The sequence below is a fragment of the Neophocaena asiaeorientalis genome, unplaced genomic scaffold (assembly GCF_003031525.2).
Source record: "Neophocaena asiaeorientalis asiaeorientalis breed wild unplaced genomic scaffold, Neophocaena_asiaeorientalis_V1.1 scaffold109, whole genome shotgun sequence".
NCBI classification, from domain to species: domain Eukaryota; kingdom Metazoa; phylum Chordata; class Mammalia; order Artiodactyla; family Phocoenidae; genus Neophocaena; species Neophocaena asiaeorientalis.
In genome coordinates this window covers 121,332-144,779 of record NW_020173946.1, presented here as the reverse complement: position 1 = coordinate 144,779, position 23,448 = coordinate 121,332, and the positions used below count along the sequence as shown (strand labels likewise).

The 23,448-nt window shown below is 41.0% G+C and overlaps 1 protein-coding gene across 6 annotated transcripts in view; it reads left to right on the top strand.

The window, feature by feature from the left end:
* Positions 1 to 23,448, top strand: part of LOC112404727 (A-kinase anchor protein 13-like) — a 300,167-nt gene that overhangs the window by 156,015 nt on the left and 120,704 nt on the right. For 5 of the 6 annotated variants that reach the window (XM_024752831.1, XM_024752829.1, XM_024752827.1 and 2 more), the window contains 2 exons: positions 14,541 to 14,739; positions 17,411 to 20,555. In XM_024752831.1, the coding sequence (XP_024608599.1) occupies positions 14,541 to 14,739; positions 17,411 to 20,555 (3,344 nt within the window). Of the gene's footprint in view, positions 1 to 120; positions 247 to 14,540; positions 14,740 to 17,410; positions 20,556 to 23,448 lie in introns of those variants that run through there. The other variant, XM_024752832.1, reaches the window with a different exon arrangement.

Below are 23,448 nucleotides of genomic sequence, written 5' to 3'. Positions count from 1 at the left end.
TTAGCCTCTCCCACTCCATCTCAGTGGAGCTGTGGTTGATTCTGTAGGACTCCTTGAGGTTTGGCACTGTTAGGGTGATGTGGTTTCATCGACGATATTGCTGTAACCCTCAAATAAGGAACTAGATGCTGCAGTTCCTGTCAGAAGTAGACTGAGCAAAACATGCCTGCTGGGTTTCCTCTGCTGTTAAAGCCAGGACCCAAATAGGATGGGCTTGCGATACTCGTGGTGCTTGGGCAGCCATAAGTGAGTATCAGCTTCCAAACTGTTGCATTGTTGACCTTCATTGTTTATTCTCTGCCGTTTGATCTGGCTTTTTGCTGTATCTTAACAAGTATCTTTGAGCTTCCGCCTGAATGACTAGTACCGGAAAAATGTTTTTCTCTGCAGTTGATTTGACAGGGTTTTACATTTACGTTAGCATCATACTGAACTTTCTTCTTGAGTTGCAACGTGCTAGACAGGGTAAGAAGGCAGAGGTAGATTGGTTGTTGACTGTTGCATAACAACCGGAATGCTGGGAAATAAGTTGGAATTCATTCTGAGCTTATTGAATTTTGTTGTACCACATACATAAACCTTGAGGTTTGGGGCCAGCTATGGATACTCAGTTTGGGTGATGTAATCCTCTCTCTGAGGAATGGCGTCTTAATTTGTGTTTTTCTACAGTTGAAAATTTGCTGTGGCTATTATAAAATTTATAACAGAAAACCCAGTATACCTGATTAGCTTCTGATAAATATTATATCAGACTTAGAATTTGAATAATTTGAATATGTGCTCATAGTTTGAAACTGTTAGAGGGTAAGTATTACTGTGGATAGTGTAAAGAGGTACAGAAGTTTTAGAATTAGATCTGGGTACAAGTTCTGGCCTTTTCACTTACTAACTGTGAACTGGGGCAAGCTATTCCTTAGGCCTAAGTGTCCTCACATGAAAAATGGAAATACACTGACCCCTGCCTCAAATTGGTTGTAAGGATTAAAAGTCAGTAATATACACCTGGTACCATACTAATTGTACTAGTATTGCTGGCTTCGTTCTTTGCTTTTTTTCTCCTTTGGCTTCCTCCTTCTAATATGTTCTCACCCCAGTCAAAATAAAATTCTGGTTCCTACATGATCTGCGAAGCTCCATGAGATCCAAACTCTGTGCAACTCTCAGACCTCATTTCATAACATTCTCTTTATTTCCATTGCTTTCACTGCACAGCTACACTGGCCCCAGCTGCACTGGCCAGCTGGTTGCTGCCTCAGGCTCTTTGTACTTGCTGTACCCTTTGCCTGATACATTCTGTCCCAGTAAACTCCACATGCTGGCTCTTTTGTATGATTCAGATCAATTGCCTTATCTCCTGAAAGATTTTCCTGACACCTATCTTCAGAAGCCACCGTCTCCACTCCAGGGGATTTTCTGTGCTAAACACCTTGTTTTATTTTCTTTAAAGCACTTACCTCTAACTGTAATCATACCCCTCTATACTATAAGTTCCATTATGGTAGGAAGCTTGGCTGTCTTATTTATTCATCAATATATTTCTTGTGCCTAGGAACATAAAAGATACTGCATGAATGTTTGTTGAATGTTTGAATGAATAAATGAAAAAATACATAACCTAGACTATTCATTTTCTGAAAATATGTTTTTTTAAAATATCTTGAAATATGAACTTAAGAACAACAGAGAAGACCAAATTCCTGGTAGAATGCATTTGTAATACAGTGGCATACCATCTTTTCAATGGACTTTTGGTAACATTTTATTTAGCAATAGAAAAATATGTATACGAACATTTGAAAACAAGTATTCATACAGAGCTTTTCATGTATTGAGAAATAGTATTTTTGTAATTGCCACATGTGTAACCCAGTTCCTTCCTATTTAATAGGATTTAGATTTTCATTTTAAACTTGTACAGAGTAAGTTAAAATTCTCTATATGTTTATGCTGTAAATATCTTCTGGGGTCTTTTTATACATATACCATTTTAGAGAATATGTGCTAATATGAAAATGAGTTTGTTAAGATACAGGTGTTCAGTAGGATACTTCTTAGTACCTTTTTTAAGGGTAATCTAAAGAAACATTTAGCTTGTAGCTTTTCTTTTAGCTCATTAATCCACATAAGTTACTATACTAAATTGCTTAGGAATAGATTGCTTGGAATGAATTTAAATAATTGTATTTTAACCTTCATTCAGCCCTTAGCTCTGTGAAACCTTGGCTGGTTTACGAACTTTGTTCTTCGTCTACACGCAGAACATCAGCCTTACCACTTGGGATATTAAAAATGGTATTTATAATGAAAGAGCTCTGAAAAGCTGGGTACTGCTTTACAGTGTACAGTAGTCCCTCAGTATCCATGGGGGGTTGGTTCCAGGACCTGCCACTGATACCAAAATCCATGGATGCTCAGGTCCCATAGTTGGCCATCCATATCTGCAGTTGCACAGCCTCAAATTCAAGCGACCGCAGATCGTGTAGTACTATATGTCTTTATTGAAAAATATCCATGTATATGTGGGACCTGTGCAGTTCATACTTGTGTTGTTCAAGGGTCAACTGTATCATTTTTATTATGTACAGTGATTAGTTTCCTGTATTTCACATTTGGTTAAAGGAAATCATGTCAGTAAATTACAGAAGTTCTTGGTGACGTGTCTGTTAAAGTGGATTTTTTAGGTGCTTTTGATTTTCTAAAAATAATAATTATAAACACTGTTTGGGTTTGAACTTTTAAAATACTCTTGAATATTATTGAGTTATTTTTCAGCTTTTCCAGGATGATGTGAAGTATACCTTGGGACAAAAGGAAACTTGTCCAGTGGGTCCGTAGCTGGTACCACATTCCATATTCCAGTCTATGCCATGACTTTCCTTTCTGTTGCCACTTCTCTCCAGGGTCTCTAGATGTTAAGAATGTAAAATATGGTTCCTTGCAGTCTGGAGGGATCTCTGTTGTATAACACACTGCTGTTCAAAATGAGGGAGGCCCTGGATCAGGGCTGATCTGCCAACTCTTTGTCACTGGTCCATGATGAGCTCAGTATAATGTATAATGAGAGTACTGTATGTGTTTAGAAACTTTTAATAGTAATTTGACAGAGTAATTATATGTCTATTGAATCTATTAAAACTTTGGGCATAAGTTTTTTATCTTGTAAATTTTGTTTTTCTAGTAAGTTTTAGAATTTTTACTTCTGTGATGAATTGGAAATTCATAAATAGTTTGAGAAGTTCTCATCTGACACATTTAATCTACTTATTGTATAGTTCTGTAATCAGGGAGAGTAGATCAATGTTTTATGGTTTCTGCAAAAGTAGCAACTTAGAGGAGACCTGAAAAAAAGTCACATCTGGTCTGTGACTAGTCTTTATTTTGACTTATTTTACTTATCTAACTGCTTCTAAGTAAGATTAATCCATTTCATCAATTGAATTATGAAAAGTGTTGAATAAGGGCAGTGGGGTTTATAAAAATACACAAGATCATTAGAAGCTTATTGGACTTAAGTATGGGTTCTTTTCTTAAATTTTAATGACAGTAACCTGCTATAAAGTCAAATGAACTTCATGCCTGAAGATAAGAGTCCTGCCCAGATTAATGAACAAAAATTCTTCTTCTTTTTCCTGAACTGGAAAAGCTAGTTTACAGAGTGATGACTTGTATTAAAGTTATCAGTTTCTATAAGTAGAACAAATAACTTATCTATAGAATCATGGAATCTTCACTGTTGGAAGCCTGTTACTCAACTGATTTTAATGGTCACCATTACATTGGAGTTTGGGATTCATATTTAGCTCTTAGTCTTTTATCATATTGAGTTTCAAGTGCTTGTCAGAAATAAGATTGGAAAAAATGGATGTGCGTTCCTTTCCCTCTATTATGAATAGGTTATTTAAATCAGTAAACATATAGGGTTGCTATTTGATTTTGTTTGTGTGTTTGCTCCATAAGAAAGCTAAAGAAAAAGAAACTAACATTTTAAAGACATATTACCTCTCTTCTAATAGTTGGATATTGGATTTTTCTTCCTGATTTCTTTTCTGTCATCAGTCTGAAGTTACTTCATACAGTTCTATTTTTCTTCCCAAGTTTCAGACTATTTTGTAAGCATTTCTGTCTCTTTTCCCAACCTAGAATTTAATTTTAGTCAACAGTGATAATGTTCTCCCTTTCAAAATAATTCCCACGTGCCTGTGTTTCTCACTCTTATTAAGTAACATCAGGCACTTTGTAGGCAAAGGACATAAGTAGGTATTAAGCCAATAACTGTCATGGAATAGGCAGAGAATCATAAGTTCTGTGAGAGATCAATCTATCTTTATATAAGGATAAACCCAGTAGTACTTAAATAGAAATCTCCATCACTTAGCTGACCTAAAGTCATCTGGGAAGTGAGGGGGCTGAGAAGGAGAGGATGCATTACTGAGTGAGTAGAAATTGATCCATCTGGGTTGCTTCTTAGCTGAAGATCTATTTGAAGTGCCTGGTGTTGTTCTGGGGATGAATTAAATGTAACTGTATCAGAGTCCAAGCTGAGACTTCTGTGTTGTGTGTGTTTTTTTTTTTTTTAAATATTTATTTATTCTTGGCTGTGTCAGGTCTTAGTTGCAGCATGCAGGATCTTTCATTGCAGTGCGCGGGCTTCTCTCTAGTTGTGGTGCGTTGGCTTCTCTCCAGTTGTGGCATGCGGGCTCAGTAGTTGTGGTATGTGGGCTCGTAGTTACGGCACTTGGGCTCAGTAGTTGCGGCATGTAGGCTCTCTAGTTGTGGCACGCAGGCTCCACAACACACAGGCTCAGTAGTTGCGGCACACGGGTTCTCTAGCTGTGGCACGTGGGCTCCAGAGTGCATGGCCTCTCTAGTTGTGGCACGCGGGCTCCACAGTGCACGGACTCAGTAGTTGCAGCTCGCAGGCTCTCTGGTTGTGGGACGCAGGCTCCAGAGTGCATGGGCTCTGTAGTTGTGGCGTGGGGGCTTAGTTGCCCTGCAGCATGTGGGAACTTAGTTCCCCAACTGGGGATCGAACCTGTGTCCCCTGCATCGGAAGGTGGGTTCTTAACCACTGGACCACCAGCGCAGTCCCTGTGTTGTGGTTTATATCTCCATGTTCCCTTGATGCAACTCTCCACGATGCCTGCACTAAGCTGCCTCTGTCTTCTGACTTAGGCCAGAAGCAAGAAAGATAACAGGGAGGGAAGAATTAGCATTTTTTTTAAACAGTTACGTTTACATAACAAAATTATTCATAATGCTGCCACCAGAAGACAGGTTTATTTTATTATCAGATATTACGTCCCACATTGCATGGAATTGCTTAAATAGGTGCAGCTGATATTCTGTTGTGTAGTCTGATATTTTTTCACTTTTCCATCCTCTTAATCTATTTCTCTGGTCTTTATAATTATCTTTAAGGCCATCTAAAATATTTTGTTTATCATGAGTATTTAAACCATTTAACATTGAATGTTAATTTTAATCTTAAAAAACCCAGAAATTAACTAATGAATGCTGCAGTGAGCCTCATTTTTTACTTACTGATTTTTATTTCTGTTAAATTATTTATATAGGATAAATTCCAGGGAACTGTATAATTAGGTCAAAGGATATATTAACAACTCTAGTATTCATTGCAGTCTTGCTAGCCTTAGCTATACTTATGTAAATGAATTGGGACCTGTAGGTTACTTTAATGTGGTGTTTTACAACCTTAGCTGCACATTAGAATCACATGGGGATTCTAATTATACGTTAGAATCTCCTGGGAACCTTTAAAAAATACTGATGCCTCAGCGCTGCCTCTAGAGATTTTTATTTAGTTCGTGTGAGGTGTGATCTGGACATGAGGATTTTTAAAAGCTCTCCAGGTAATTCTAAAGTGCAGTTAAGATTAAGAACTTTGCTTTAGTGGGAAAATTAGACTTAACATTGCATCTGAAAATTAATTCCTGAGAGTTTGTTGAATTAGGTTGGTGGCTTAAATCTGATTAAGCAAGAACAGTCAACAACTAAGTAGCTTGATCACACCAATAAATATTTAGATGTTAATCTAGTATAAACTTGACTTTAATTTTCACTCACCCTGTGAATGTTGGTATATTAGATATTGATATAAATATAACTAGTATCATGGTAGGTATTAAAAATTATTTTTCAGGATTTGAAAGCAGTGCAATAAGGTGAAGCTAGAAAATAGAGAACTTCGGCTGTTAGAGGAGCAAGGTATTCCAAAAGTCATGGAACCATAGAGTAAGAGAGCCCAAGTAGCCCCTCAGAGTGAAAAGGAACAGAGAAGAATGACCACAAAAGCCGTGGACCACAAACTATACCCATGTCCACAGTGCACAACAGTCTAGAACTTGCATCTCCAAAACTTAATCCTCCAAAGTCCGTATGTTAAAAATATTTAGTTTGTTTCATTGGTCTGCATTTTCTAGTGCAAAATAGGCAGCAGAGACGTATATATGTGGAACCTAGAATAATGGTACAGATGAATCCGTTTGCAGGGCAGAAGTTGAGAGACAGATGTGGAGAACAAATGTATGGACACCAAGTGGGGCAAAGCTGCAGGGGGTTGGGGATGGTGGTGTGATGAATTGGGCGATTGGGATTGACATGTATGCACTGATGTGTATAAAATGGATAACTAGTAAGAACCTGCTGTATAAAAGAATAAATTAAAAAAAAAAAAAAAGGCAGCAGAGGTAGTTTTGTGTGGTGGTTTAGAATATCAGCCCAAATTCTGGCTTAACAGACTGTTAGGCAAGTTATTAAATTTCTCACAGTTTCAGTTTCCTCATCTGCAAATTGGGGTAATAGTATCTTCCCTCACAGGATAGTTAAAAGAATAAATTAGGTGATATGTAAAACACGCAGCTCAGTATTTGACACATCGTTAAATAATTAAATTTAGCTGTAAAAGAGAGTGGTTATGTTTGTACCCCTTGCTTGTGGAAGGAAATAGAACCCAATATTTAATGAGTACTTAACTAGGCATATGTATAGTAAGGCTGTCTCTATCCATATATCTTTTAATCCTTAAAACAACTCTGTAAGAAAGTTAGTATTATCCCACTTTTTAAAAAGCAGATGAAAAAAACCTCTGGCTCATAGAAGCTAAATAATTTTTCTTAGATCAGATCATGGCATAAATGAGATTCTACGCAGACCTCAATACCCATGCTTTTCCCCTCATATTGCCCGGTGATTTAGCCTCTAGGGAAATCTAAATTAAACATAATTAGATGAATTTGTGGTGATTTCTTATGGTGAGCAGAATATTTTTTCCCATTAGGAAAAGGTAGGTACTGATTGGTGTCAGTTTTATGGAAAATGTGGTGAACAGTTTGGGGGTGTCATTTGTGAAAAAGATTGAAGGGATAAATGCCCAAGTTGATATTGTCCTTCAGGTGAGTAGAATGTGCTCATTTTGAAAATAGCTAGGTAGAATGTGGGCTCTGCGATTTGTCCTACACTTTGTCAGAGTCTCACCAGACACTGGAGAATGACTGTGGTTGATTTGCTCATTCTGTGAGAAACTCAGAAGAGGGCAGACTTTAGAACTTTTCATTGGAGAATGCTTGTGTGTTGAAAAATGTTCTGCCTGGAGAGGACATTCTTTTAATTCGTGAAGAAATGTTTCCCCTAAAGGCCTCTTTGCTCCATCCTGCCTTCAAATGACCCTCAGTGCTTCCTGCTGTGGCACCTGATGAGTTTCTATTAAAGACCATCCCTTTCCACTGGAAGCAGTGCAGCATTAGGTGTGTGTATGGGGCGGGGGAGGGTACAGGCTTTGGGGTCAGTCCAACATGGACCCAGATCTGTTACTCCATTACATATTTGAGTACTAATGTTTACTGACTGCCTCCTGTGTGCCAGGCATTATTAGATACTTTGTTTCCTGTCCCCTTTAACTAACCACTGCAACTTTTAAAGGGACTCTTACTGTCTTTTTACAGATTTTGATAACACACTCAAAGAGACTACATATCTAGCCCAAATGCTTACTTCTCCTAAGTGGTAAAATTTGTCATTTGAAGCCAGATTTATCAAAGTCTGATGTATGTGTTATATCTTAAGCAAATGAATTAGTATTTCTGAGTCTCAGTTTCCCCTCCTCTGAGCTAGAAATAGCACTTCTTTGAAAGACTCGTATGAGGATTAAATATATGGAGTATCAGGGTGCCTGTCTCTTAGTAGATACCCGAATATTAGTTTCTTCCCTGCCTGAAATAGTAATCATAGAATAGTGAAAGAATTACTACCCTCTGCCTTTTTTTAAATTGATGTTTTATATTTAACTTTTTGTTGTGAAAAATTTTGAACTCATAGAAAAGGTGTGAGAATAGTACAATGGGACTTCCCTGGTGGCACAGTGGTTAAGAATCTCCCTGCCAATGCAGGGGACACGGGTTCGAGCCCTGGTCCGGCAAGGTCCCACATGCTGCGGAGCAACTAAGCCCATGTGCCACAGCTACTGAGCCTGCGCACCTAGAGCCCGTGCTCCACAGCAAGAGAAGCCACCACAATGAGAAGCCCGTGCACCGCAACAAAGAGTAGCCCCCGCTCGCCACAACTAGAGAAAGCCCACGTGCAGCAATGAAGACCCAATGCAGCCAAAGATAAATTAATTAATTAATTTTAAAAAATTGAAGAATAGTACAGTGAACCACTGTGTATCCTTCACCTAAATCCACCAATTGTTAATGTTTTATTTGCTTTATCTGTGTGTGTAGATAAATGGATAGAATTTTACTGAACTCTTTCGAGAGTTGGTGCCGACATCATGCCCCTTTATTCCTAATTATTTCAGCATGTTCTTATAACAGGGCAGTTATCAAAATCAGTAATATAACATTAATATATTATGATTATCTAATATATAGTTTATATTCACTTTTCACCAGCTGCCAAAAATATACTTTCAAGCAATGTTTTTTCCTCCTGATCTTTATCATATACTGAATTCAGTTGTCATGACTTTTTAGTCTCCTTTACCAACTAGACCTTTTAAGCCATTACTGCCACTACATTGGGTCTTACTAGAATTACTTCTTTAGGTTATCTGTCCTTTCACAGAGAGTGAGTTCTTAGTGATCTCAAACCATTTGTTTATAAAGAATATCCCTACTCTTTTGCCCTGGAGTGAAATCCCAACAAATATTTGAGTACCTACAATGTGTCAGGAGATGAAGCAGAGTAGTGAGACCCAGCAAGTCAGAAGGTGTATGGTCCTGCTCCTCCTTAGGGGTTACAGGTGAATGAAGAAAAGGTTACGGTGCAGAACAAGTCTTTCAGGGCTCAGAGGTGGGAGACTGCACTTGGAGTTGTGCTGGATACTCCAGATGAAGTTCAAGGCGCCTGAGAATGGTTGAAAACAGTATTAATTGCCTTACTGACAGGATGATTGAAAGTTTCCAGTAATCATAATATCAGTCCTTATATCTTGAAGTCTGATCTGGGATGTGGTTGAATGTAACAATCTAAGAAATTCTACGCCAATACCATCTGATGTCGTAGTAATGAAATAATGCCTATCCTGCACAGTTGCCACAATTGGTAGTAAAAATACCCTCTTCTTTGTTCAGAGTGGTGGTGTCCTCATAGGGGTCAAAAATGAAAGGTCGTGGAGAGCTCTGTAAACCTTCCCGCAGCATTTATACTCCTTCATCTACAGATCTCCCTTTCACTCATTTTTTTAAAAAGCCTCAGCTGAGGCTATGGTGCCTCTTAATTCACCAGCTGAAATAACCAGAATCTCTAGTGCATTCATGGATGTGCTTTTCTGTCCTGCCAGACTTGATTTGATTACATAAAAGCTTTGTGTGTATTTCTAAGGTAAATTTTAGATACCCAGGCATATTCTTCTCCATGGCGGAAATACAAGGCCGAGGGGTCAACTTAATTACTAACTGTAAGCATACAAAGGGCTTCAATCAGGAGAATATGGAGTAGTTATTCTACAAGTGCAAAGGAGACTAAACAAGGAGAATGACCTTAAAATGGGAAATGTGGTAGTTGTACATAAAGAAAGCCTGTACCTTGGGAATTAAGAACATTTAGCTACTCCTTGGGTATAGTATGAGTCTCACAACCCACCTAGGAGGGGTGGTGGCTGGAGGGAGGGCCGGGCTTTGCCTTTCCTTCCCTCTATTGCCCCTATCACCAGAGCAACTCTGTTTCTGCATGTGGCTTTATTTGAAACTGTTCATCTACTTAAAAGTTTGAAAACTAGTGTCGTAGGTGTTTAAGTCTGTCTAAAGCCTCTGAGCTGCCCTTTTCACTTGTATCTGCTGTCCGTTTGTTGCAGGCTTGGGACTCACAGGCGAATGAAGTTAAGCAGTTGATGTTGGAACTGTTTGTTCATTTGAACTGTTTGTACCACCCATACCAGTATTCAGAAGGACAGTTGACTGTATTTATACTCTGTTATCTCTCTCTCTTTTTTTTTCCCTTTGGCCACACCACGCAGCTTGCAGTATCTCAGTTCCCCAACCAAGGATCGAACCTTCGCCCTCGGCAGTGAAAGCGAGGAGTCCTAACCCCTGGACTGCCAGGGAATTCCCTGTATCATCTCTTTTAAGATGTAAATTTTTCTAACTTGTGTCATAATTTAACTCACAACAGTTCTTTTCCTTCTTAGTAATACAGAAAATGATGTTGCTTTTACAAGTAATAGCATTGTAACTTTGATGAAATATGGTATATTTAGTGCATAAAATGCCACACTCATAAGGGTAAAACTCCCATGAGATTGTTTCTGCTTTTCGTTTCCATGGAGGTGACAGTAACACCAGTAAGCCAAACTATGGCTATCTAATAGTAATTCATGTTTGACCTTAGGCTGTGTGTTTACATTATTGAGAAAGGTATCATATTTAACCTTGTAGCCCTGGCATCTAGCACAGTGCCTACCATTTAATAGAAGACCAAGTTCAGGTAGTTGACATCTGTTCACATCTAAGATGTGAGAAGAAGAAGAAAAAGCCAGAGAAAGCAGTGGGTGAATAGGATGATTCTTTATGAATGTCAAGTGAGAATAAATGTCAGAAGAAGAATCAGGTCACCATTGTAAGATGCTACAAAACTCAAGGACAGTGGAGACAAAGAAAAGCCATTGGATTTGGAGATTTGTTTTGTCAGTGGAACCCGAGACAGAAGTTTTAGTAGCAGTGGGAGGGAGTAGGCGCAAAACCTTTAATTGTTCAAATGGCTGGTAAGGAGGTAGAAGGGAAGGAAGAGGAGGGCAGACAGAATGGGGTTCGGGGGTTTACAGCAGGATTTCTCAACACCAGCACCACTGGCAGTTTGGGCCAGATGATTCTTTCTTCTAGGGAGCTGTCCTGTGCATTGTAGGACCCCTCCCCATCCCCAAGTTGTGACAACGAAAAATGTCTCCAGACATTGTCAGATGTCCCCTGGGGGCTGGATTCCTCAGAGAGAATCGCTGGTCTGCAGGGCTGAGTAAAGATTGCTGCTGCTGCTGCTGCGGGCACCTGTGCAGTAATCCCTTTTCCTGCCTCTGCTCTGTCTGCTGGTGAGGTTTTCATGGTACTTGCAGGTGGATGGGGAAGGAGCTAGTCCAGAAGCAGGTGGAAAACTACAGGCATCCAGGGGGTGATTACCGAGCCAGTTACCTCAGGACGGGGGTGTGGAACAGAGCAAACCCACTGCATAGAGAGGTGCCATGAAGTTAGAGGAGACGGGCACAGGCATTTTTGGGTGGATTGAAGATGGGTTTAGTTCATGTTAGATGGCCTCAAGCTTTTCACTAAGATGGGAGAAAAGGTCACCTGAGAATGAAGTAGACAAGGTTAATGTTAGGCCTTTGAGGAAATTATAGAACATTTTGGTAACCCCCGTGGGGATGGATTAACACACATGAGTAAGAAGCATTACAGAGCAGCAGCGAGGCCTGGCTGAATAGGAACTTAAAAAATTATTTAAGACATTAATTAAAATCCCAGAGAAGAAGAAAACCTATAACCCAACCACCCTGACACTATTTTTATTGTGCAGTTTACTGTCTATGCTTATAATTTTGCTCTTTTTATTTTGCTTACTTCACTGAATATAGATTTCAGTGTTATTGAACTGTTTTTTCAGTTATATTTAATGGCTCCATAATAGTCTGTAGATCTGTTCTTTAATTTACCAAACATCCCTCTAGTTACTGACTCGGTTAGGGTGTTTCCGGTCTTTAGTACTATTACACCTAATGTTGCAGTAAACATTCTTAGTCATAGAACTTTGCCAAGTGGATCCAGCCAAGGTTTTATACAGTGTTGAATACAGAGCAGACAGTGCATTGGCTTAAATGTCACCTCAGTGAGGCCTTCCCTGACCCACCACATTTCAAATTGCAGCCCTCATCTCTGGTTTATTTTCTCCACCACACTTGCTGTCTTCCAGAATTCTAGGTGTTTTATTTATCTTGATTGCTTTTGTCTCCCTTGCTAGGTATATATGCTTCAACAGGACAAGGATTTTCATTTGTATCACCAGCACCAAGAATACTGGCACAAATACTTGTTGAATGGTGGGGTTTACCCAGACCTACAGGCACGATGGGTTTGAAGAATGTCAATAGCAGCAGATATTCATGGAAGCCAGTGGGAGAATAATTGCATTAACTAGTCTTTGGTTTCTAGGTGGGCTAGGAAGCAACAAAAATCCACAGGGACGATGAATTGGGAGATTGAAGGGTTAGCACTTGTGGCAACAAAAGCACATTCTTCTGGAAGGGGAGAGCATGGGAGAGGTGGGAGATAAATAGTTTGTGGTCACAGAAGGGAATTTCCCAAGGTTTAGATATTAGAAAAGAAGCAGTTTGAGAATTTATAGTGGCAAAGTTGGTAGAAAACTCCATCTTGCTGGGAATGGACTGTATCACTATTTAATTGCCCCTCCCTTGGCAAACAGTTCCCTCCTAGCTTGTTGTATTTGGTTCACACTCAGTGGTGGTGTATAAATCAAGTTTTGTTTTCAAATACCTTTTTTTTTTTTTAATTGGAGCATGGCTATAAGTGGTAATCTGAGTAAGCAGATACGCCAGTAATGCCTTGTCAGACAGTTAAGCAGAGTTAGTGACAAGGTCAACCCAAGCTCCAAAGTTGAATTTACAGAGACGTTGCCTCCCCCTCACTTGGTGGAACTGATTGACTTCTTGAGTCATTCAGTTGAACTTTTAAGTGACTATCTTTTAGGTACTTTTCTATTTGAGGTCACTTTGCTCAGTGTAGAGCAGCTTGGTAAATGCATGAAACATTTAGCATAGCATATGCTAAGTTCATTTTAAGCAACTGTTTGGGAGTCACTCTTGAGTATGGAAATTATAATAGTTTTCTTTTGGATCAGCCTTAATTGTTACCTTCAGCCAGTGCATGACTCTCCAGTTTGTTACAGGTTTTCCACTATAGCATATTTTTAGCTTTCAAATTCCAGTTATTCTCTGGTGAATTGTTAAGAACTGACAGGTATGATTTAGTAGACAGAACACTGGAGAGAGAGTTGAAGTAATGTTTCCCTCTCATATTTGTCAGTGGATGGCATGTCTATTAGTTCTTAATTCTTTAGTTTTATTTTTTATTTTAAAACATGATAATGATCTCAAACACTGCCTTCCGCCTTCTTCCAGAATCTCTGGGATACCATATCAACGTACTGGTTCATTAGAACCACGTAAAGAGATTTCATGTTTTGAGGCCTATCCCAGAAATGCTTTTTTACATACCTGAGCATTTGTCGGCTTTATTTGAATATGAGGTGTATCTATAATGGTGTGAGTTGAGCAAAGTTGTTTTTCTTTTAAATTTAAAGTTATAGCTTAAAGTTCTTGGAACCAAGTGCTTCATTCAAAATAGGATTTGATAATTATATTGACAAGTATAGTATGATAAGGCATTATAATATTGATAGTTTTCCTCTATATAGTTGACTTCGAGAATTCTGAGAGTGCTTCCTCCACCTATCTTTAACAAAAATTGGAGTGCCCTTGCACGGATTGGATTGATTAGTTCTTCCCTTCCCAATATGATCAACTGCATTTAGCATATGGTATAACCCATTTTAAGAGAAACGCTTCATAAGCCTTGCTTTTTTTGAAAACCAGGGCAAAACCATCCTCCTTACATTTCCTCATTATTTGGTTGTGAGCATAATATTAACTATTTTAGGATCCCAGTCTTCTCTTGATCTTGATCAAAAGAACATCCTTAGGGAGGAATCCTGCAGTTTTCATTTAGCCCGTTTATGACCTCTTATGAAGAGAATGAAACAGTTAGTTGTATGCCTGCATTACTGGGGAACTGTGCAAACCAAATTTCTGCTGCAGAGCCTCAAAGAGCAGTGAGGTTCAAAATTTTGCATAAGACTTAGAGGGTTAAACCTTTGCCTGGGAGGCAGAATACATATATATGTATATTGTATACATATATATATATATATATATATGTTATTATATAGTAATATTATAATATATTCATGTATATTATGTATAGAATGTACATATATATTAACCAGAGTTTGCTTGCTTCCAGGGAGGATACTGGAGAACCAGACTCCTGGAGCAGTTTATCCTATGAAATCCCTTACGGAGACTGTTCTGTGAGGCATCACCGAGAGCTGGACGTCTATACGTTAACCTCTGAGTCTGAACCACACCAGGAACCCCCACTTCCTGGAGACAGTTGCACTGGACATATTTTTAAACTTATGAACATCCAACAGCAGCTAATGGTAAGACAGAAAATTTCCATTTTCAAGCTTTTGTGCCCTCACCCCTTCCCCCAATGAGCCTTACTATAATTAGAACATAACAGTGCTTCCCTCAAAGATTGTGAAACCTGTAAAGCAGTTTTAGCTATATTAGATGTTAGCATTTATAGAGACAGAGTTCAGCACTGGGGTAGTAGCAATAGGAGACTGCGAGAATTTTTCTTTTTCTTTTGCCAGGCTTTTAAAATAACGAAAGACACACATACACCTGGCAGATACAGAAATATGCAACAACTAGAACTAAATTTTCCTGGCTTAAAAGGAAATTTATTTAACTCTATAAATTTGTTGGTTTAACTTTATAAAACGAAATGAGCTAAACAGTTTCTGAGATTGTTGCTGAAGAATAAGAACCAAATCTACTCAGAAATGGAGGCTTTTCACAGCTGTTTCAGTGAGTGATGACTGTGTTACTATATTTAAATTGGTAGTTGTGTGGTAAAAAGATCACTAAAACAATAAAGATTTTATAATCCACTCAAGCCTTCAAGATAAAGTTGTTGCCAGACATAAAAACATTACATACTCCCTGGTAGCATTTATTATGGATAATATAAACGTCACATGGGTACATCTCTCTTGGCCACGACATCTGAAAGGCTAAGTTTAGATAATTTTTCCACCCATTTTATTTCAGAGTTGATTTGATTTGGAAAAAGCTTGGCAGTAATTTCATTTAAGGTCATCTGGGGTCAGCTCAACGCCAGAGCCTTCTTTGGGAGCAGGCCTTGCTTGTTTCGGAGAGCAGCAGGCCAGGACACTTCATAGCAGGTTGTAGATGTACCTGCCTCTGCCTCTCCCAGTCATATTTGTTCCAGAATAGGTGTCATTTTATTTTCCTCTGAAGAGACTGCTGGAAGGTCAGGTTTTCCTTTAGGGCTCTTCTTACTGGGGGAATGATAGTGCATTTGAAAACAGCACTTTGTAGATGCCAAAGCTACCTGCAAGGTGTGGGAATATTTTACAGGAAACCATGAGAAATTTAAACTGAGAAGATGCTTGTGTTAGGAGCATCTAAAATTTTTCAAGCAAGACAACTTTTTTCTGCAAATCTCTGTTCTGTAATGTTCACCCTTTATTAAATTTAATGACCTGCTTTCATAATTTTTTTGGAGTCAGTTACACTCTCAGGGGGAAGGGAAGCAAGCCATTTTGAATACCCTAAGGAGCATAGCACAGACGCTTTCAGTGAAAATTCATTTCTCGTGTACTCTATTATTAGAAGGACTTTAGTGAGCGTAACTCGTTTTACACTTACATGTGTGAACTTTTACATCAGACCCAGTGAGTAGACAGGAATCGGCTGATGATGGAGTACTGTAAGTGCTCGACACAGGAACTGAATGGGTAAGTGAATGAGATGACAGTGCGTGGTGGATTTGCATGAGATTCTTGTAGTAGATCAGATAATGAGCGAAGAGCAAACCAGGTGTTATAAAAATAGTTTTGGGACTTCCCTGGAGGCCTGGTGGTTAGGATTCTGTGCTTTCATTGCCGTGGCCTGGGTTCAATCCCTGGTCAGGGAACTGAGATCTCGCAAGGTGTGCAGTGCAGCCAAAAAAAAAGATAGAGAGCAAAATAGTTTTTATGTGTTGGAAAAAATAGTATCATTTTAAGGATTCCTGAAATTTTGATATAAAGGTAGACCCACTCTAAAGATCAGCTGTGTTTGTTTTTCTCCATTTTTTCCTAAGCCTTATCTACGTGTACTTGTAGTTTTTGCATAATTATAACCTTAGATTAACTATAAGTTTTGTTCATTTTCTTAAACATTATGTTATAAATATCTTTTCCTTATTTCACTCTGGTCTTCATAGTTAACACTTACATAACAGCGTAGCATTTTCCATCAGGTTGATTTAACCATTCCTGTATAGTTGGTTATGTCTGTTTTTCAAGTTGGCAAAAACTATTTTTGAGATGACCTATAATATCCTCAAAGCGCAGTACCATCTGAGAATAATCAAGAATTAGGTACTACTAGTTCAATATATTCTTATTTATTTAATATTCAGTATTAGAGGAACAGAGGAACTGCTTTTATCAAGAAGTAAAAGAATCGACCGTGCCACTCTTTTTGAAATTATAACCCCATAACTAAAATTGTTAAACTAGATTGAACGGAGCATATTTTGGAGTTTAAAGGATGCTGTGTAACTCCTCAGTGAGAATTTAGGGCATGGGAGCATATGTCTGTGCCTTGTGATTGAAGAGAGTTTACCAGACTGGCCAGGATTTGTATTTACTTGTATATATGAGGTGGGATGGAAGCAGCCTCTGCCCCTCTAAAGCCCCTATAAAAAGTATCTTTCTCAGCTGCTCATTTGAAGATAGCCACTGAGCTTTTTTGAGGCTCAGTTTTTATCTGTTTTCTAAAATAAGTTCATAATATAGAAAATAGTCATATTGTATTATTCTTGCCATTTTTTATCATTCTAGTGGATATGCAACTATAACAGGAAATTAATGTCAGGAACAAGAGAGAACTTATTTTTATTTAGGTTGGCTTATCCTGTGACTTGAGAGGCTGGAATGCTACTGAGTTCTCTCCAACAGAATTTTTGCTTATAGGTGTCAGTGACATCTTTTCCCCTGGACAATTTTTTTTTAAATATCTTCCATTTCCTCCTAGAAAACAAACCTCACACAGATGGACAGTCTTATGCCCTCAGTGGTGACAGCACAAGAACCTTCAAGTCTGCCCAGTGACCAAGATACAGATGGTCAGTTTCTTCCCTGTGCATCAGAGCCCACAGCCAGCCAGCAGCTTGCTTCTCCTGAAGGTGCTGAGAGCTCTCAGTGCTGCCATGGGAGCACTGTGGGGCAGATTGAAAGTTCCTATGATTTGTCAAGTGTGGTTAAGGAAGAGAATACAGACTCTTCCTGTAGGAAGAAAAACACAGGCGTGGAGAGAAAAGGAGACGAGGTGGAGCCAGCACCTATCGTGGACTCTGGGACTACGTCTGATCCTGACAGCTGCCGTCAGAGCACACCTGATTGCAAAGGAAAGGACACAGAAGGCCTTCCATCCTGTGGAGTCAGAAATGAAGAAACTGGAACAAAATCTTTGGCAATGGCCACAGACCAGGAGTCTCCAGGCAGTGGAGGCCACATCCTGCAGGGAGGCGTAGCCCTGGAGCCCGGCGCGGCCCAGTCTTTCTCTGGAGGTGAACTGGTGGTCCCATCACCAGCAGGTGCCAGCGTCCCAGACACTGCAAGGGAAACGGAACGCAGTCTCGTGAACCCAGAGGCCACCATCCAGAGGAATGTGCTTGCAGCAGGGGAGAGTATGAAGGAAAGATTTGAGGACTCCAATATCAGCACAGCTGGAGCCTCTGACCTAAAAGTCACAGACGAGCCTATGGATAAAGCCAGTGTTCCAAATGGTGTCTCTGCCTCTGGCTCCCTGGTTGCTGACAAGCCTGCTGAGTCTTTACTTGTCGTTAGTGATGAAGAAACTGCCATTGATGAAAACACTGCAGAAACGGAAACTTCTGGAAGTTGTGAAGAGAGTGCTGATGCTCCAGGGGCTCAGAACTCTCAGTTAATTCTAGCTGCTGCAAAAGATGAGATTTCAGAAGGTCTCGAACTTGACACTCCCTTAGCCAGCATGTGTGTGGTGTTGTCACCCTCTGATGTAACCTTTCCCAGGCCGCAAAAAGATGTTATGCCAAACCAGAAATCAGAAACGGATTCATCTCATGTTCAAAGCCAAAACAGCAAATCACCCGTCTGTTCTACAACTGGAGATGATAAACTTTGTGCTGCCTCTGCATGTCGACAGAACACAGGGACTTCTAGTGGTGTGTTGGCTGTAGAACACTGTGATGACATAGTTACCCAGCCTGAAGGCACCACCACAGGGCTGCTCAACACACAACCACTGCCCACTGCCAGCCGCTTGGAAGGCCCACAGGCTGACACGGTCACCCCTGACCCTGATGGAGACACCCAGGAACATGTGGATTTTTGTCCTCTCCAAGGTTTGGATAAAGAAAGCCAAGGAAAAGATTCGAAACTAGAAACATCTTTAGCAAATATGCTTGAGGTAGTTCCACATCCACATGCTCTTGTCCCCAAAGCTGAGAAAGAACGGGTGTCAGACCAGGCAGTGACATCAGGCAGGACTTTCTCTCTGACAGGCAGTCCCGGCAGTGAATCAGTAACCAAAGATGACGCACTTTCTCTTGTCCCCTCCTCCCAGAATGAAAAAGGAACAGCAACTCTTGAACCACATACAGACTGTAGAGATGGCCCAGATGGAGATTCGAATGATCTGGAGAAGCAGCCAGCAGAAGACAGTGTAGCGGGCCTGTGCACACCCTCCTCTGCTCTAGATCTTCAGCCCAGCATGGGCAATACCAGTCCCGTAGGACCTGGTGTGGAGTGTGAGCGTCCCTGCCTCTCAGCAGACCCTGAAGTCCTGAATATCGTCGAGGGGGTCACTGACTCTTCCCTGCTCCATGTGGGTCAGGCCGCTTTGGCCTCTGATTCCGCTTTGACTGAAGAAGGGAAAGATCAGGTGGTTCCAGAGAGCCCTGCAGCTCAGGGACCAGAAGACAAGGATAAAGCAGTGACCTGTTCCTCCATTAAGGACAGCACTCTTCGTTCAGGAACGTTGCAGGAAGAGCCGAGAACGCCCCCTCCTGGACAAGAGGCCCCGGGATTCCATGAAGAACCTGGCTCAGCTGTCTGTGATGAGGACAGAGCTCCTCCGAATGGTAATTCACTGGGCACACCCTTGGCCTGTCTTCACGCAGAAACTAAACATAACAAGGAAGTGGCCCCACCAGTCGCACAGCTGATTGAAGGTGGGGCTGCACAGAGCCTGGTGCCACCAGGAGCAAGTCTGGCTGCAGACTCAAGCCAGGAGGCCTCAGGTACAGAGCAGAACAGCTCACCTCCATTGCCAAATCTGTTACCAGATGGGTTCGAGGTTCTTAATTTTGAGCAATCTTCTGCTCTGGATGTTGAGGTGAAAAACACTCAGTCCCAGGGGAAGACCACTGCTTATGAGGTGAGTGGAAATGCGGCATTGGATGGTGCCGTGGTCGGTGCTCTGCAAGGCACCACTGGGACCGGGAGAAAGGATATACCACACAACGCTCCAGACATCCAGATTCCGCAGGTCTCTTCGAGCCAGGAGAAGAATATGATCCTGGGTTTGCCGGGAGCTTTACCGGACAAAGGTGTGACTGACCCTCAGGGCGCCGCACCCCCAGAGGTCGTGTCCCTGGGTTGGGAGAAGGGGAAGGTGGGGGGAGCAGATGGCAGCCGTAGCACAGGCGACTGCAAGGAGACACAGGTGGATGAGGAAGCGCATCACGTCCTGCCGCAGCCTGCTGCCAAAGAGCACCCCACAGAGACGGAGCTCTCAAGCCGTGGTGACAAGGCCCCAGGCAGGGGAAGGGATGCTGCCCCTATGCCGTGCACCGTCGCTGCCAAAGCTGTGCTTCTGCCTGAGACAGCAGACTTGATTGAGGAGGCTGCAAGTCGCCTAGTGGATGCTGTCATAGAACGAGTCAAGGCCTCGGGAGAACTGATGACAGAGGGGGAAATCAGTCACATGTCACTGCCCTGTCCTTCCGAGGCGGGCCCAGGGCCCGAACAGCTGGAGAGTGCTTCTGCAGGGAAGGCGAGTGCTTTCCAGCCTGCGGAGACCCCGCCAATGGGCAGTAGTCGTGGAGAAGCCTCTGGGAACCTTGCAGGATGCTTTGCTGGAAGGGAGGAGCCAGAGAAGATTATTCCGCCTCTCCAGCGACCAACTCCGGCAACAGGTAAGCAAAGTAGAGTACGAAATCAACAGTTCGAGAAACAAATTCCCTTAAGAGTCTCTGTGCTGTGCTGGTATAAATATAGGTGTCATGTTGTTGTTTAGAGGTCTGGCGTTCATCGGGTAGGTTGCCGAGTTACCAGTCAGCACCATCCGGAGAGGCACGTCATCTCAGGGTTGGGCAGTTTTTGCTCCCTGCATTCCAGACTTCTGGCTTGACTGCTTAAAGCCTATAAATGCTCTATCGCACTGGTACAGTCATGACTTTCCTAACCTGGAAAACAGTGCCTAGATCCCAGGTGCTCTAAAATGATAAAGGAATTTAGCAGATGTTTTTGTTCACATGGCATAGTCCTTTTTCTCGAGAACCATAACAAACAGTGCTGAAAAAGTGTGTTTTATTTACAAACCTGAAACTCCTTTCTTTCCCTATCATCCTAGGCTGTGTCCTGAGCAAATTTAGTCAAAGTGGTTTCACAAACAGCTCTGAGTATCGTTGTAAGCCGATGGCCCAGCATCCCAAATGGTGGTATTAGGTCATTGGTGGAGGCTGTGAGAAGGGAACTCCCTCCTTTTCCTGCCTGAGGAGCAGACCTCCAGTTCCATTGCCTGTTGCTCTTGGGCAGCAGTCTGGGAATTGAGGACCCTGCGAAAGGCAGGGGATAGGATACAGGATTTCCGCCAGAGCCTAGTCTGCTGAGCTGCTGTCACAGGGCAGACGTTGTGTCTGCTTATCTTGGTGAAGCAGCTGCAGCAAGCAGATTGCTCACACAGCACCAGCCCGTTCCGTCTGTGGGTAACCATGTCCAGAGAGAGCAAAGAGAAACCACTGGTGTTCAGTGGAAAGAAACGATCTGAATAAAACTCCTTATTGGGGGTTGAGGCTGAAGTTCAAACTGGAGTCGGACTCGGTTTTGACTCCTGAAGTCGTTCAAGGTCAGTTTGATTCAGACTTTGCGACCACCACCTGTTAACAGCTATAGACAGAGGACGTGTCTCCTTGCTTGCCCCCAGGCTCTCGTAGGTAAGAAGCCTGTTTTGTTTTTATCGTTTGATTGCTCTTGCCGTTCTTTCTAATTTTTGAAAACCCCTTTACTGTAGTAGGTGTTAAGAAGTGGGGGGTGGGTCATGAATAGAAATGAACAAATAGAATAAGGAGAGAAGTGGCTTTAGAAAAAGAGCAATTTAAACACAGTGGTCATTTTCCCTGATTGAGGGTGTTTAACCATTTATAATCTATTTTTCCAGTTGAGGGATTTAAGAAACCTGAGATAGTATTTTTGGTGATTTCACACCTTTTGTTTTATTAAAGTGTCTTGGATTGTTAGCAGCCAACAAATTTCTATCACTAACAGTCTCAGAATTTCAATGAGAAGGTCTGTAATTTTTAAAAGAAGGCACAACAGCAAGTCTATTTTGGGGGCCCTGGCAGGTTGACATTTTAGAAGAACGGGAGTGAGTGGCTGTAAGCTGATGCCTGCCTATGTTGTTTTCATTTGGGCGCTGCGTCTTTGGCCACATGGGCTGGAATTATTTCTCTTTCTGGCTCAGTAGTCAGAATTTAATCCAAGCAAGTACAAACTATGTAAGGTTTGTGTCTATAGTACCTTATGAGAAAAGATAGAAACCAAGCCGACTTTGATTTTTTTTTTCAGACTTTGATTTTTAATAGCACACAAAGATAGTAAAGGTGCTAAGAAATTATATTTAAGATTTTAAGGCTTTAGGAAGGAAAATGAGATGAAAATCAAGTTTCAACTGTGTCTCTGGGCTTGGGATTTCGGGGTGTGTGTGTGTGTGTGTGTGTGTGTGTGTGTGTGTGTGTGTGTGTGTGTGTGTGTGTGTGTGTGTGTGTACGAGTTACTTATTCTGCTCTCCAGAGGAGTCATATGTGCTCCATGCTCATGGCCTCAAAGGACAGAGAGAAGTAACCAGTGATGAAGAAATTGGTGCTTTTTTCAGAAAATAGCCAGGATTTGGGGAAAGTCCCTGGTCACACTGCCCTGGAGAAAAAGCACCTGAGTGTGATCTCAGACCAAAGGGTATTTTCTAGGAAGTTGACATTGCCATTTATGAATTTAACCATACTGTTTTATAAGTGAGGAGACGTCGGTTTAACTGCTGATTTGGAAGGAGCCACATGGCATTGGCTTTTGTTTTTATATACTGCTGTTGACAAAGCCAAGTAGAAATTGAGATGAGGAAAACACAAAACTTCCAGTTAGGGTGAGGGGACGTAGCCCTTTACACATCAGGAGCATTGGCCGCAGTGCTTTGGGAAGTTAGTTGTGCATAACTGAGCCAGGCCAGTCCCGAGGGGGCTGCCAACACCCCACAGGTCTCACTAATCTCTGTTTACCGCTGGGACTGGTTGCTACTTGCCAAGATACATATTTTCAGTTGATGGATGTAGGATAGTAAGGATGTGTCAGAAATCACATCCCCAAATAAATAAAATAAAAATCATCAACAGCCCCCTCCCCCCCCCGCAAAAAAAACAAAAACAAGAAACAACCCTATCTTAGTCAGAAATGTTTTGATCAAGGAGTTCTTCTAAGGGGGTTGCTTAGTTTTTTTTTTTTTTTTTAACTTTAATCACATTTTATGAAATGTAAGAAAGATTTTGGTTCTTTGGGCAAGGAAACGTGTTTGCCCATTTTTTTAATTGCTAGTAAGATTATGTAATTAAAAAATTAGGGCAAAGAAAGGAGACTTACAACTGTTCATTTATAGGAATGTCACTTTCCTAAATCTAAAGTAGACCTTTATACATCACAGTGTATAAAGGGTATACACTCTCACAGTGTGCTATTAGAATAAATTCTTAATATATTTTATTTATATAATTATAAAATACATAATACAATATAATATAATTTATGATTTGGTGAAAGGAG